The 17,130-nt window shown below is 44.0% G+C and overlaps 1 protein-coding gene across 1 annotated transcript in view; it reads right to left on the reverse strand.

Annotated features, from left to right (window-relative positions):
* Positions 1-1,281: 1,281 nt before the first annotated feature.
* The window catches only part of LOC115892001 (dixin-like), a 49,896-nt gene continuing 34,047 nt past the window's right edge, over positions 1,282-17,130 (reverse strand). Inside the window, exons 3-6 of the mRNA XM_030918467.1 lie at positions 12,715-12,844; positions 8,618-8,743; positions 3,010-3,241; positions 1,282-2,387 (exon numbers count right to left, since the gene is read on the reverse strand). Coding sequence (XP_030774327.1) covers positions 2,276-2,387; positions 3,010-3,241; positions 8,618-8,743; positions 12,715-12,844 — 600 coding nt within the window. The 3' untranslated portion in view covers positions 1,282-2,275. The remainder of the gene's footprint in view (positions 2,388-3,009; positions 3,242-8,617; positions 8,744-12,714; positions 12,845-17,130) is intronic.

Here is a 17,130-nt window from a genome sequence, read left to right on the forward strand (position 1 = left end):
GGCAGCCGGGCTCCCACCCAAGCCAGTTCCACTGGCCAACAGACCGCTCTGGGCGGACGTTGAGGGTGCCGGCCAGGGGCGGGGCTGGGCGGGGTGGGGGTGGGGGTGGGGGCGTCGACGAGGGATTGGGGGATGCAAGGAGGGGAGACTGGGAGGCTCAGGATAGGCAGGGGAACAGCACCGTATTGGCAGAATCAAGAGGAGGGCTCTGGTGGTCTGCCCCGCACCGAAAACCTTGCCTTCTCCACTCTTGAGTCCTCCCTTCGTGGACCAGCCAGGGGTCGGTCGGACAGGTCAGACCCGCGTGGGGCTCTGGCCGCTCCTGGGGGTGGAGACTCCGACACTCCCCAGGAAAATTCGCTGAGCACCCATCCCCTCCCACCTTCCCCTCTGGCGTTTGGTGTGTTCTTTTTAACCAAGTAAGGATCATTTTGCTTGGCTACAGTGAGAGGATGGTATGCGGTTTTCGGTTTTCGGAGCAACAGGCTGGCAGGGCTTCCCCAGGGCGTCTCCGGAGGAGCAGTGGCAGGGGATGAGACACCCAGGGGCTATCCTTCCTTCTGAGCCACTCCCGTCCTGAGCAAGCCACACATCTGGGGGCTCCTGAGCTCTTCATGGGTCACAGAGCCACTAAGTGGGCTCCCTGGGAGGCGAGGGCTCAGAATGTGCAGGAACCTGCTGGGTTCCAGATAGCCACAAGAAGCCCTCTCCTTCCCTGGGGGCTCACTGAGGAAAAGGCAGCTACTAACCCAGCATGCCAAAGAGCTGGATGAGGGGTCAGCATTAGAAGAAAATGTCAAAATCGAATAATGAAAAACAGGGTAAAGCAAACAATTCTCCTCTGGCCCCTCTCCTAGAAAACTGTCACCATTAGCTCACTGCAGCCTGATAGCCAGTGGGCCACTCATTCACACAGTCTCACAGTCTCACAGCCCTCCCCTCAGTCCTCCTGCCTTGGAGGAGAAAGCAGGTGTTCTCAGGAAGAAATCCACTCTTCCTCCTATCCCCCAACTCTAGCAGGCACTATCAGGCTTAGAAGAGTGAAAGGCCTGCTGACGTGCAGGAGGCAATAGATCTCATCATACACAAAAACATCCTGTAATTCTGCTCCAGGTGATAACCTAAGCAGCAAGCAAGGAAGAAATGATTTAGATTCTCATTAAAAGCACACCTGCTGCTTAATGGGCACGGGGCTTCCTTTTGGGGTGATGAAGATGTCTTCTGAGTGGACAGAGGTGATAGTCGCACCACATTATGAAGCTACTAAGTGCCACTGAATTGTACACTTTATAATGTTTAATGGTTAATTTTATGTTAGGTGAATTTTATAAATAAAAAAGAGCCCATCAATTAAATGTAAAAGGTAAAAAGTTAGCAGTATATTAAAATACTAGAAAGAGTTCCATATGACCTCAATAAATTAGGAAATGGTGCATCAAAATAGGATGGAATTTTATGAGAAAAAAAGAGGAGGAAGAAAACAAAGACACATAACATACATACAATACAAATAACAATTAGCCCTAAATAAAGCAGATTACACAGGGCTGGGATAGGAAAGAAAAGGTCATTAGAGCATAAATTATGATTCAGCAACAAAATGAAGTTAGTGAAAACATGATCTGGGGAGTGTTTATAGGAGCATGATTTACATAAGCCAGGAAAGTAATCTTTTTCTGCCACTGATAAGGTTCTTATTAGGGCACTGTATCCTGTTTTGGTCTCTGTACTTGGCTCTAAGGAATACAGACAACTTTTAGCTAGAGTCGCAAACATCATTAGCTTGCTCAAATGCATACTAATCAGCCACAGTTCCTGTAGAGGAAAGCTGGAAACATTCTAATGCTCTCAGACAACTCTGCTCAATTTCTATGAGCTTTACACAGACTTTTCAGGCCATACCTTAAGAGTTACACTTAGGCTCAAGGACAGCACAATGGAACTGGCTATCATAAACACTGGCACCTGATATGCAAATGTCAGAACCACTGGACTGGGCCCTGACAGGTTCCAGCCATGCCCCCATGTGGTCACAGTTAAGCACTGGCACTGGGACTGCACAGATTCCATTTGTGGGAAATATAGCAGCACCCGACCCTACCTTCCTACCCTCCTGCCAGCACAAACCCACAAAGCACTGCTAAGGGGTATCCCTTTAAAGCCAAACATAAACTGAGGGGAGAAAAAGGGCTTAGATGCCTTTTTGCTTGTTGTATTGTTACTTGAAGCCAAGAACTCCAAGAATCCCCCAGAATTCAGGTTTCAGAGGCCACAGTTACCTGGAGCAGCTGGACTCAGACGGGGACCTTTGTTGCCCTTCATACTGCTGCACTAGGGCCCGCACGCTCCAGTATGGATTCTCAATTTCCTCATCCATGCTGCTGTTCCTAAAGTCAAAGGACACCAGCAAAGGGAGGGTGTCAGTCCTTCAGATCTGATCAACTCAAGGAGTACAGATAGACTGCCACTCTGCGAGCAGTATAATAGATGAGTAAGACAAACCCCCTGCCTCAAAGACACTTGGTACCTAGCAGGGAAGGCAGACACAAAAGTGATTCACCAATCTCTGCAACACCTCAGGGTCCTGCTCTCTCTTAGCAGATGCACAACAACCGGCAAAGCATTTCCTGCCATGACTCCCCAGGACAACCTGACCTTTGGGTACATTCCAGGGTAGAGCTTCCCCTAGATGAACTGGAACACTGCTCCCACAGACCTCCCAGTGAAGAAAACGCACTGTGCCAAAGGTGTATATTTAAATTTTGGGCACCAGAGCAAAAACTTATACACACGATTCCTTTACTTTCTGCTAAATGCAAAATAAAAATAAACATCTCAGAAGAAAAGGCTTTTTTCTTTTGAGAGTGCCCTCCCCTACCTCCCCACTCCATGTTCTTTTCTGCAATCTGGGGCTGTTTGGGTGACATTTCTATCTACTGCACTGTATCATCTAACAGAAGAAATATCAGAGAGAGGGATCAGTTCCCATCCCCAGATTTCTATCATTACCTCTGTCTGTATCGAAAGACATCCCGTCCTGATCGGGACATGTCATGACACACATCGGCCAGAGCAGCAGCTGCTCCCTGGGCAACAGCAGTGGCACAATGTGGTCGGTGATTTTGTAAAGGGGCTCTGGAGTCCCGTCCTTGGTTCACCGTCCTGCTAGAGCCAGGTTTGAAATGAGCTGCCAAGGCAAGGACCAGCCTCATGATAGACTTCAGGTTTCCGTCCACAATATCTGAAGGACAAAACAGACCAAGAGGTCCTAAGAGGGAGGCAAAAGCTGAGGACTTATGCATTTAATATGTATTGCTAGTGATACAGGTAAGCAAGGCAGTCAGGGTCTCAGTCCTAACAAAGCTCTGGGCAACAAAGGAGACAGAATATATAACAGCAATGACAATAAAGTAAGGTCACGTGTTTTGATAAGAGAAGTACAGGAATCTTTGGGAGGTCCGAGTAGAGATATCTTATCTAGACGGCTCAGAGAAGGATTCCTAGAGGAAGTGGGTTCTAAACTGAGACTTGATTGATGAAGAGTAGCACTTTAGTTAGATAAGAGAAAGACAAAGAGTATTCCAGGAAGAGGGAACAGCAGGTGTGAAGGTCTTGAAGTGGGAGACAGCGCGATATGTTAGAGCTATGCCATCCAGTATGGGAACCATTAGCCACCTGTAGCTATCTTTGCTCACTGCAACCTCCACCTCCCGGGTTCAAGCGATTCTCCTGCCTCACCCTCCTGAGTAGCTGGGACTATAGGCACCTGCCACCACGCCCGGCTAATCGGTTATATTTTTAGTAGAGACGGGGTTTCACCATGTTGGCCAGGCTGGTCTTGAACTCCTGACCTCAGGTGATCCGCCTGCCTCGGCCCCCAAAGTGCTGGGATTACAGGCGTGAGCCACAGCGCCCGGCCCACCTGTTTCCTTTTTTATAGTGTGGCTATTAGAAACTTTTTTTTTTTTTGAGACAGAGTCTCACTTTCTCACCCAGGCTGGAATGCAATGGTACTATCTTGGCTCACTGCAACCTCTGCCTGCTAGGTTCAAGCAATTCTCCTGCCTCAGCCTCCCAAGTAGCTGGGATTACAGAAGCCCACCACCACGCCCAGCTAATGTTTGTATTTTTAGTACAGATGGGGGTTTCACCATGTTGGCCACGCTGGTCTCGAACTCCTGACCTCAAGTGATCAGGAATGTGATCAGGGAGGCCTAGCCTTCCAAAGTGCTGGGATTATAGGTGTGAGCCACTGCGCCCCGCCTGCTATCAGAAGCTCTTAAGTTACCTATGTGACTTACATTCTATTTCTGTGACACAGCACTGTGGTGGAGGAAGTGAAAGAAGTTCAGCATAGCCAGAGCCCAGAATGCGGGGGGACACAGGGAAAGGTGAGGCAGCAGGGGGGTGAATCGGGGGGTGAATCAGAAGGGGGATCACACAGGGCATGGGAGGCCACAGGAAGGACTCTGGATTTTTTTTTTTTTTTTTGAGACAGAGTCTCGCTCTGCCGCCCAGGCTGGAGTGCAGTGGCCAGATCTCAGCTCACTGCAAGCTCCGCCTCCCGGGTTTACACCATTCTCCTGCCTCAGCCTCCCGAGTAGCTGGGACTACAGGCGCCTGCCACCTCGCCCGGCTAGTTTTTTGTATTTTTTAGTAGAGACGGGGTTTCACTGTGTTAGCCAGGATGGTCTCGATCTCCTGACCTCGTGATCCGCCCGCCTCGGCCTCCCAAAGTGCTGGGATTACAGGCTTGAGCCACCGCGTCCAGCGGACTCTGGATTTTATCCTAAGGGTCCTCAGATACAGAGGAGTGGCATGAGTATATGTACTCTTAGAAAGATCATTCTGACTGCAGTGTGGAGAGCAGATGAGAAGGGGACAATAATCAATGCCGCAGGACTAACTCAGACTGTTTACACTTCTTCAGGTAAATGACAATGATGTCCTAAATGGCAGTGTTCCCTCAAAATAGCTGACTTTAATGGGCCAGATCCCCAAGCCCACTCCACATGGGAACCAGATCAGAGGTATCATGAACTCTAAATTTTGCCCTAGAAATAAAAGAGGAATGTAGGCAGAAAACAGTGTGGTAAGTCTGGTGAAAGTCAATGTAAGGAAATGGGTAAAATTTTATTTTATTTTTAGCTTTGTATCCTTTAAATATACAAGTCTTGGAAAAGGATTATTTGTGTTTTTTCTTTTTCACCTTTTGTTTTAGAAGCAGGTGGTACACATGCAGCTTTGTTACAAAGGTATATTGTGTGATGCTGAGGTCTAGGGTACGACTGAACTCATCATCCAGATAGTGAGCACAGTACCCAACAGGTAGTTTGCAGCCCTTCCCCCTCCCTCTCTCCCTCCTCTAGTAGTCCCGTTTCTACTGTTCTCATCTTTTGTCCCAATGTGCACCCAATGCTTAGTTCCCAATTGTAAGTAAGAACATACGGTGTTTGGTTTGCTGGTTCTGCATTAGTTTGCTTAGGATAATGGCCTCCAGCTGCATCCATGTTGCAGCAAAGGACATGATTTTATTTTTTTATGGCTGCATAGTATCCTGTGGTATATATACACCACATTTTCTTTATCCACTCCACTGCTGATGGGCACCGGAGTTGATTCCATGTTTTTGCTATTGTGAATGGTGCTGCAATGAACCTACAGGTGCATGTGTCCTTTTGGTAGAGTGATTTATTTTCCTTTGTGTATATACCTAGTAATGGGATTGCTGTAGTTCTTGGAGAAATCTCCAAACTACTTTCCACAGTGCCTGGACAAAGTCACATTCCCACCAACAATATATGTGTCCCCTTTTCTCCACAGCCTCTCCAACATCTGTCATTTTTTGACTTTTTAACAAAAGCCATCCTGACTGGTGTGAGATAGTATCTCATTGTGGTTTTGATTTGCATTTATCTGATTAGTGCTGATGAGCTTTTCTTCATGTTTGCTGGCCACTTGTACATCTTCTTTTGAGAAGTATGCTGTATATGCCCTTTGCCCACTTTTTAATAGGGTTATTTGTTTTTGCTTATTGATTTAAGTTCCCTATAGATTCTACATATTAGACTTTTGTCAGATTCATAGTTTGTGAATATTTCCTCCCATTCTATAGGCTATCTGCTTACTCCCTTGATAGTTTATCTTGCTATGTAGAGGCTCTTTAGTTTAATTAGATCCCAACTGTCAATGTTTATGTTGCAATTGCTTTGAGGACTTAGTCATAAATTCTTTGCCAATGCCAATATCAAGAAGGGTTATTTCCTAGGTTTTCTTCTAGGATTTTTACAGTTCAAGGTCTTACATTTAAGTCTTTATTCCATCCTGAGTTAATTTTTGTATATGGTGATAGGGATCTAGTTTCATTCTTCTGCATATGGCTGGCCAGTTATCCCAGTACCATTTATTGAATAGAGATTCTTGTCCTCATTGCTTATTTTTGTTGAGTTTGTCAAAGATCACATGGTTGTAGGTGTGGAACTTTATTTCTGGGTTCTCTAGTCTGTTCCATTGGTCTACATGTCTGTTTTTATATCAGTACCATATTGTTTTGGTTACCATAGTCTTGTAGTATAGTTTGAAGTCAGGTAATGTGATACCCTAGCTTTGTAGCTTTGTTCTTTTTTTCTTTTTTGAGATAGAGTTTCCCTCTGTGTCGCCCAAGCTGGAGTGCAGTCGCGTGATCTCAGCTCACTGGAACCTCGGCCTCCCGGGTTCAAGCTATTCTGCTGTCTCAGCCTCCTGAGTAGCTGGGACTATAGGCACATACCACCACGCCCGGCTAATTTTTGTATTTTGAATTTCTTTCACCTCTTTGGTTAGATGTAGTCCTAGATATTTCTTTTTTGTGTGTAGTCATTGTAAGTGGGATTGTGTTCATAATTTGTCTCTCAGCTAGAATGTTATTAGTGTATAAAAATGCTACTGATTTGGCCAGGCACGGTGGCTCATGCCTATAATTCCAGTACTCTGGGAGGCTGAAGCAGGTGGAGATCAGGAATTTGAGACCACGGTGGCCAACATGATGAAACCCCGTCTCTATAAAAATACAAAAATAAGCCAGCATGGTGGTACATGCCTGTAGTCCCAGCTACTTGGGAGGCTGAGGCAGGAGAATCACCTGAACCCAGGAGGCGGAGGCTGCAGTGACGTGAGATCACGACACTGAACTCCAGTCTGGGCAACAAAGCAAAGCTCCATCTCAAAAAAAAATAAAATAAATGCTACTGATTTTGCGCACTGATTTTACATCCTGGAACTTAAGTCGTTTATCAGTTCTAAGAGCCTTTTGGGTTTTCTAGGTATAGAATCATATCATCAGTGAAGAGAGATAGTTTGACTTTTTCTTCTCCTATTTGGATGCCTTTTATTTCTTTCTCTTGCCTGATTGCTCTGGCTAGGACTGCCAGTACTATGTTGAGAAGGAGTGGTGAAGGATTCTTTGATACCTCCTACAAGGTGCTCTCACTGATCAGTATTGGCCCCATCTAAATGATCTAAACACAGAGAACACTAATAATCCAACATGAACCGTTCTGCCCCTATTGTCGTGAGACCCAAAGACAATCAGACCCAGGAACTGATGTTGAAACAAAACCAGACCTATAGTCAGTTCTCGAGAAACAGCAAGAGAACTAGGGAGCCTATGCTCTGTAAGAACACCTACGTTGTTCCTTCCTTGAAGCCTGGGCTCAAAATAGCCCGGCAAACCCATCTGGGCCAAGCCACTATAGAAGAGGGCAGATGCAGAGGTCACTGAGCTGCTTTCATCCTGCCTAGAATGTTCCATGGTATCCAAAAAAGGGCTATAAAATGTTTCCCTTCTAAAAAACTGGACGGAAAAAAATGTAGGTTATGAGTATCTTAAATAATATTTTGTCATGAAACCCAAGGAACTTAAAAAAGTAATCTCTTCATTTTTGATAACTTAAATGGGAAATCCTAAAGTTAATATCCCAATATTGTAATTTCTTCTCTCTTTTTTAAAAAATAGAGACAGAGCCTCACTATGTTGCCCAGGATGGTCTCAAACTCCTGGGCTCAAGTGATCCTCCCGCCTTGGCCTCCCAGTGCTGGGATTACAGGTATGAGCCACCATGCCTGACCATAATTTCTTCTCTAACCACTAATTTTCCTACATACACTCAAGCAAATCTGAATTCAATTAAAACGAATGTCTGGGCACAATGGCTCACGCCTGTAATCCCAGCACTTTGGGAGGCCAAGGAGAGGCGGGTGGATCACCTGAGGTCAGGAGTTCGAGACCAGCTTAACCAACACGGTGAGACCCTATCTCTAATAAAAATACAAAATTAGCCAGGCATGGTGGCACATGCCTGTAATCCCAGCTACTTGGGTGTCTGAGGCAGGAGAATCACTTGAACCAGGGAGGCAGAGGTTGCAGTGAACCAAGATTGTGCCATTGCACTCCAGCCTGGGCAAGAAGAGTAACTCCATCTCAAAAAATAATAATCATGAAATATAAAATAAAAATAAAATAAAATGAATGGAGACTTTCTATCTCCCCACAGGTCACAACCAAGGATTTTCCTGAGGCTAGCACTCACTGGTTAACATTGAGTATACTCATGCACCAAGGACGTGATGAGGCACTGACCTTTAGCCGAAGTCTGGTGCATACGAATCTTTTTAGAGGCCACAAACTGTAGCACTTTCTCCACATTATTCTTCATCTCCTGTTGGTTACTGGGACTCAGCTGTACCCCACTCAGCTTTTCTCCTGCTGTTAGGAGAGACAAAATATATGAAGTTATAGGGAGGAACACTATCAAAGTTTCATAGCAGCTAGACACAGAGGAAGGGAAGATTTGATGTGAACACCAACATTATACATAAATATATAAATGAGTTAAGTCCTGGTGTTTGTCATTTAGATGGGAAATAGGAAAATGAAAGCCTTTTGGAAGGCTTTCAAATTTATACTTAGGGGTCTGTGAAGTTACTGTGTGTACATTTATTCAGTCAGCAAATATTCACTGAGCATCTACTGAATGGCAAGTACTCACTATTCTGAGCACCAAAGAAACAGGAGAGAACAAGAAGAATAAAGTCCCTCCCTTCACAGAATTTATATTTGCAGGAGTGGCTGACAACAATCAAGTTAACAAGTAAGTGTTTAATATAATTTCATAGTAGCGATACGTGCTTGAGGAAAAATAAAGTACAATGATCATGGTCTCTCTGATCATACATTTGGCAGCAGCCTGAATAAAGTAAAGCATGTTAAGATTTGAGGAGGCAGCATTCCAGACTGAGGAACCACAGGGACAAACCCCAAGCTCCGCTTACCTGAAGAACAGCAAGGGTAGTGTGGCTGGGGGAGTGAGCAAGGAGTCAAGTCCTAGGAAAGGCTAGACAGACAAGCAAGGCCAGGGAATGAGGGGCTTTCTTTTTTTTTTTTTTTTTTTTGAGACGGAGTCTTGCTCTGCTGCCCAGACTGGAGTGCAGTGGCGTGATCTCGGCTCACTGCAACCTCCACCTCCCAGGTTCACCCCATTCTCTTGCCTCAGACACCCAGTAGCTGGGTCTCCCGAGGAGCTGGGTCTATAGGTGCCCGCTACCTCGCCCGGCTAATTTTTTGTATTTTTATTAGAGACGGGGTTTCACCGTGTTCACCAGGATGGTCTCGATCTCCTGACCTCATGATCCGCCCACCTCAGCCTCCCAAAGCGCTGGGATTATAGGCGTGAGCCACCGCGCCTGGCCCATGCAGGGCTTTCTGGACCAGAGCAAAGGGCCTGAATTTTATCCTAAGTGTAATGAGCAGCCAATGGAGAGTCTGAGACAAGGGAGTGACATAATCTGGTTTATGTTTTTAAAAGTTGACTGGCAGGGTGCCATGGCTTATGCCCATAATCCTAGCACTTTGGGAAGCCAAGGCAGAAGAACTGCCTGAGCCCAGGAGTTCAAGACTAGTCTGGGCAAGATGGCGAAAACCCCGTCTCTACAAAAATAATAAATAAATAAATAAAATGGACTCTGCATGCAAATAGACAATGTAGAGAGGAAACAGCGAGATCAGTCAGAAGGATGATGAAAATAGTCAAGGCAGGACTTGAAGGTTTGGGCTAGAGTGGAAGTCTTGGCTGACTGATGAGAAGTTAGGTATCAGGTATACTGTGAATACAAAGCGGACAACACGTTTGAAGGATTCGATATAATATATGAGAAAAAGGACAATTAAGGATACCTTCTAAGTGTTCTGCTTTAACACCTAGGCAAATGATAATGTGGTGTGTTACTCAGATGAAGAAATTTGAAGAATAAAGGGATTGGTAGGGGGAAGGACATCCAAATTTCTGATTAGGATGTGTGAAATTTGAGTTGCATGTTACACATCCAAGTAGAGATATTGGATATTCATGTCTAGAACTCAAGGAAAAATTCAAGGCTAAAGATACAAATTTGGGAAGAAATCACTTAGGAGTAGAGAATATATAAGAGGGCTGAACCTGCAGCATTCCAGCATTACAGGTCAGGAAGGAAATGAAAAGCCAAAAAAACAAAGGAAAGAAGCCCATGAGGAAGGAAGAAAACTAGAAGTTAACAGGATTCTGGAAGCCAAATAAAGAAAGTCTTTGAAGAGAAGAGTGTTATCAACTATGTCAAGTATTGCTATGTTAAATAAAATGATGTTTGAGGCCTAGTCACTGGATTTGATAAGGTGAAGGATTGGCCACTGGATTTGATATGACCTTGAGGAAGGTGGTTTCAGTGGAGTGGGATCAAAAGCCTGATAAGGACAGGTTAAAGAAAGCATAGGAAATAAGGAAGTGGATTCAGTGAGTAAAGGCAAAATGTTGTGAGGAGTTTTTCTATCTAGCAAAGTCACAGTAGAAAGTTGTGTTTAAGAACCTGGGTTTTGGCTGGGCATGGTGGCTCACGCCTGTAATCCCAGCACTGTGGGAGGCCGAGGCAGGCATATCACAAGGTCAAGAGATAGAGACAATCCTGGCCAACATGATGAAACCCCATCTCTACTAAAAAATACAAAAATTAGCTTGGCGTGGCGACACATGCCTGTAGTCCCAGTTACTTGGGAGGCTGAAGCGGAAGAATTGCTTGAACCCAGGAGGTGGAGGCTTCAGTGAGCCGAGATTGCGCCACTGCACTCCAGCCTGGCGACAGAGTGAGACTCCGTCTCGAAAAAAAAAAGAAAAAAAGAAAAAAAAAATCCCTGAGTTTTGCGGGAGAGGGGATGGGGAAAAAAGAACCTAGGTTTTGGGAAAAGAAGAATACATATTCATATTACTTGTATAGACATAGAATGGGAAGTTTCTCTGGGAAGAAATGCAAGAAACTACTAACACTAGTTGCCTCTAGAAGGAAAAATGGGTAGCTGGTGGGGGGACATAAGTGGAAAAAGGAAGTTTGATCTTACATCCTTTTGTACATCTGGATTTCCTACTAGTCCATATATAACCTATTCAAATAAATGGAACATTAAATGTTTAAAACAGGCTTTGGAATTAAAGTAGATCTAGGTTTGCACCTCTACTTTGGCACTTACAATTATGTGACTTTGTAAAGTTGCTTAGCCTCTCCAAGCCTCATAAAATGAATAAAATAGTAGTAGTCATATTATACACCTATCATAAATCAAAATAGCATGCTAAGCTATTTTGTTTGACTCATACTAAGTACTATTTATTTTTATAAATCTTCTCTTTTAAGCTTGTTTCCTGAAAGTGGGGATAATATTATGTTTCCCAAAGATGTGATGATTAAATGAAATTAAACAAGATAGAAAGTGTTCAATCCTAGCATTTGCTATTACCGTTGCCATTATTGTCATCATTACATATGAATACTCTGATGAATTCATAAACTGTCCCAATGAGGTATTCATGGATGGGCTGCTTATTGCAAACCTGGCTTCTTCCGTACCACTTGCAGGTCCTATATGCCTCAATAACTCAAAGCAAAGTCAGCTAACTAATGTAACAATAAATGGTTGAGAACCTATTATGTGCATTTGGCTACAGCTTGTATAAATAGAAAAACATTATACTACGCCTGCTCTTAAAGCGCTCAGATCACGCAGGATAGGTAATCAAATGATTACCACATAATTACTATTCAATGAGAGAAATAATAACAGAAATATGGAAAAATGCTATGGAAGTAAGGTTATGGTACCATCTAGTAAGAATGATGGCAACAACCCCAGGGTTCAAGACGAAAAAAACCTTTTATAAAGCATTATGGTAAAAGGGTCCTTTTGCCAGTAACATCCTCCTTTTGCCTGGCTACTACTTCCTTCTCTGGCCTTGGTTTAGATACCAATTCTTCTGGTAGGCCTCAGTTGAGACATCAATTCTGGCAAGCCAATCCCTGAACCCCTAAGACTGGGTGTACCTCCTATGTGCTCCCATCTGTGCTTACCCCACTCTGGAGTACTAAGTACATTAATGGAATTGACTTCACTTTCTAGCCTTTCCAACTAGTTTGGTAGACTCTTGAGAGCATAGACTATTCTCATCCTCATATTCCCAAAACATAATTCAGTGCCTGGGACACAATGTTTATTGACTAATAAATAAATGAATTAACCTTGGGCAAGTATTTTAAGTCTTCTCTACCTCCACTGACATATATTCTAAAGAAAAAACCTGTTCTAAAGGGCATACAGAGGATACAGAAGGCCAGGTTCTGGTCTATGTATTCTAGTATCAGAGTCCAGGGCCAACTGACCAACAATCTCGATGAGATATGCCAGGATCACCCCATCCCGGAGATCCTGTCGCAGGTCCTGCACAGGCTTCACTGCTGGCCTCTTCTTCAGTTGTGAATTCACCCAGGCCACATAGGCCTGCAGCTGTTGCTGAAAAACAAAAGACAGAAGTAAGGGAAAGGTGGCATATTAATCTCAGCTCTTACCTCATACCCTCTGAGGAAGCATTTATGATGGGGGTATGATAAACAACCCACATCCAGAAGCGGGATAAATTTTTGAGGAAAGAAAGAAGAAAGATTATATCATGGTCAGACACAGAGCATGTTCACAAATTCTCTAGTTTTATACTAATCTCCGGGGATAAGCTAACCTCAGACTTGGGTGGCACTATAAACACACATAAGCAGATGAGTCTTTCAATGACTATGACTCTTGCTTTCCTCAAGTTTTGCTCTATTGACCAGGGATGAGGGCTTGGCCCAGAACCACAGCCAGTTTTCAGGTATATTCACGACTGTCAACAACCCACCACACTTCTCAGAAACAATCACTCGTGCCATATGCATAACGGACTGTGACACTCATACGAATTGCTCTTGGGCAACCAGGAATAAACAATAAACCATGCTCAGAACTGCCTCTCCCATAGCTGCTTTCTTCAAAATGAGACTTAAGTGAAATCATCTCATAGTCAACCCAAGATTTATTCTCCTGAGCCAATAATCCTAGGATTGCTACAGAGTTAGTTTTAATCCATGCTTTATATTGTCAAAGAGGATCTGGTTACCGAAAACCTACACAAAGAAGGAAAAAGAAAGGCTATAGTGAGCAATATTCCTGAAGACTAAGAGGTATTTTCATTTACTTTTAGACAAAGCTAGGGCCCAGTATTATCAGAAACTGGTCAGGCATCTAGGCAGCGACATACAACTCATTCCAACCCTTGGACCACCTTACATATTACATTTTGTCCATGAAACAGAACTTGTATTCAGATGTTTATGCTGATTATTTGGTCAAAAGATGGGCACTAATATCAAAATATCACACAAACAATGTCACAGTCCAAGTAGCAGTTCTGACTGGTTTCTTTGCAGCCCAGAACCCTGAGCCTGAAATTTAAGTTCAAGGGCTAATTGTATCAAATTATAGTTTGGTTAAAATACAGTTGATTCCTAAGCCCTAAGTACTTCCTTAATGAAATAATGTTGGAAATTACTCACTGGCTGCTTCCTGAACATAAATTAAATCTTCATTATTTTTTCTCTGTGTCAATTTGTGAGAATAAATAACATCCTTTGGAAGACAGTACTAAGACAACAATCTATCAGCCACTGACAAACTGTAGGAAGTGCAATGATCAGGAGGAGGTGGGAGGAGGAATCTAATATTTATTGAGTACCTATCATGAACTAAACACAATTTTTGGTGTTTGACCCATGTTTTAATTAGCGAATGTACATGGGCCAGGGCCTGACATAAAACTGACGCTTACTAAATGGTCATTATTTTTGTCATCTTCATCTAATTCAATTCTCAGAAAAACAAACTACACTAGAGTTAGCATTATCTCCATTTTATGGATGAGGTTCAGAGAGGTTATGTAACTTCTCTAATGTCCCCATAGCTAGGACATAGCAGACATGGTATTAAAACCCAGTAATGTTGTCCCTGCATTTACCAAGGGCCTCTTGCTACCCAACTTACTCCACAGAACAGAAATGGCTTCACCTTCTGCCTTACATGGGCCAGACACCCATCACCAGGGACCAGATGAGATCTGTGATGCTCCAAGGTCTGCTCCCATTGTGCAGTCAGAGCACTGCCTGAAGCAGACCAGGCAAAGCGCACCTCAGAGTGAACCACTCTGGTCTGAGGGAAAGCAGTTAAGTTCAGAAAAGACACTAAGGTGACAGGTGGGATTTGATTACCTGGCTTTTATATAAAACTCCTAACTGATTTCCCTGTATCTATTATCATTCTCAACCCACCCTCCACACATTCTTGCTTAAAATCTGTTACTGGTCTCCAGTTATCCTCAAAGATAAAATCCAATTGCCATTCAAGCTCGTCACGTGCTAGCCTTCACCTGTTCTCCAGCTTCACCCCAATTTCCCAAATACCCACCAAGCTTCAGCTCATCTGAATTATGTACGGTTCCCCAAATGCACCATGCTTTCCAGCTGCTCCACCTCCTTCTAACTCCTGCCTTTTTTTTTTTTTTTGAGACGGAGTCTTGCTCTGTTGCTCAGGCTGGAGAGCAGTGGCGTGATCTCGGCTCACTGCAACCTCTGCCTTCCAGGTTCAAGCAATTCTCTTGTCTCAGCCTCCCGAGTAACTGGGACTATAGGCACCTGCCACCACACCCGGCTAATTTTTGTATTTTTAATAGAGATGGGGTTTCACCATATTGGTCAAGCTGGTCTTGAACTCCTGACCTCAGATAATCCACCCACCTCGACCTCCCAAAGTGCTGAGATTACAGATGTGAGCCACCGCACCGGGCCAACCTGCCTCTTCTTAAGTCTCAGCTCAAGCATCACTTTTTTCAGAAAGCCTCCCCTGACCTCTCAGATACCTCAGACTCCAATCTCCTTGAAGGCATCCTGTGTCACACAGTCGGTTCAACAATAATTTCAGGCACTGTACCCAGTTATGAGGTGACAACAAGCCCCAGCTTGCAGGTTGGTAGAAACAAAGCTATGATGGGGTACATAGGGTGCTAATAAAGTATCAGCCCAACCTGAACCCCAAGCTTCAGAGGGTCTCCTGAAGGAGGAAAAGAAGCAAAGACGACAGTGAACTCAAAGGAGCTGAGGTCTGAAATATGCTTTATGTGGAGAGTCACAATAGTTCAGAATTATTTGACTCAGAGTAGCAGGTGCTCCACAAATATTTGTTTGACTCAGTTAATCATCTGTCACATTTTATCAGGCCAGTAACTAAGATGACTGCAAAAGTTAATTGCGTGGGGGGACAAACAAGAACAAGTATTTCTCTTGAGGTCAAGATAATTTCTACTTAAGTAACCTTAGCTTTTTCTTGGTCGTAGCAGTCGTCGCTGATGCAAAACTGATTAGTACTGTTACGTACTTTTCATGCACATTACTCACAGTCTGGTCTTCCAACAAAAGAGGATTCCACAGCATAAACAATAATAGTGACCACTTTTCTGAACACCTACTTTGTATCAAGAGCTATGCTGGGTTCTTTAAACATGTTTTCTCTAATGCTAATCTGGCAGGGAGATGTTTTTGTATTTATTTTCCTCATTGAAAACAGAGACACAAAATGGTGAAATAACTTGTTCATGGTTACTCAAACAGTAAATCATGAATATAGGATCCAGATATGACTCCTAAGCCCACGCTCTTTCCACTCTACCACACTGCTGCCTAAACAAATGCACCGCTGAGGCTTAAATGACTTCCCTAGAACTCTCAGGATGTACCTGAGTCTAAACCACTCCCTCCACCACATCCAATGTCTGAATCCCTTGTGTAATAAACTATACCAAGTGACTGTCTACTAAAGTGTGCTTCCCAGATCAGTAGCATCGGCAACACCTGGGAGCCTGTTAGAAATGCAGACTCCTGGGCTCCTCCCCAGCCTACCGAATCAGAGCTTATTATCTCAACAAGCTCTCCTGGTGATTCATATGCACATGAAAATACGAGAAGCACTGATCCAGCCCGCTGTTGCCATACCTGGCTGCACATCAAGGTCACAAGGGAAGTTTTACATAAGCAGACGTCATCCTAAATCTACCGCAGTTGTCTCCAGAAGGTAGGAACTCAGAAAGCTTCATCTTCCCAAGCTTTCCCATATGATTCGTGTAAAGCTGACTTGAGTCTTTTCCCAGCTAAACATTCCGGTTCCCTTAACCAAGGGGTTCCCAGCCCCCTTGATTAACAATCAGAATCACCTGGAAATTTTTTTTTAAAAACTACTAACGTCTAAGCCCACCATAGACCAGTCAGAATTCCTGAGAGTGGGACCAAGGTATATCAGTATTTCTCAAGTGCTCCTAGTAACATGCAGAGATGTGAGCTAAGGCTAACTATTCCTTACATAAAATAAAGTATTACCGCTTTTTTCTTTTTCTTTTTCTTTTCTTTTTTTTTTTTTTTTTGAGACACAGTTTCACTCTTGTCTCCCAGGCTGGAGTGCAATGGCGCGATCTCGGCTCACTGCAACCCCCACCTCCCAGGTTCAAGGGATTCTCCTGCCTCAGCCTCGTGAGAAGCTGGGATTACAGGCGCCAACCACCATGCCCAGCTAATTTTTGTAGTTTTAGTAGAGACAGGGTTTCACCATATTGGCCAGGCTGGTCTCAAACTCCTGACTTCGTGATCCACCAGCCTTGGCCTCCCAAAGTGTTGGGATTATAGGCGTGAGTCACTGTGCCCGACCAAAAGTTTTACTGCTTTTCT

This window comes from Rhinopithecus roxellana, chromosome 15, assembly GCF_007565055.1.
Source record: "Rhinopithecus roxellana isolate Shanxi Qingling chromosome 15, ASM756505v1, whole genome shotgun sequence".
Lineage (NCBI taxonomy): Eukaryota > Metazoa > Chordata > Mammalia > Primates > Cercopithecidae > Rhinopithecus > Rhinopithecus roxellana.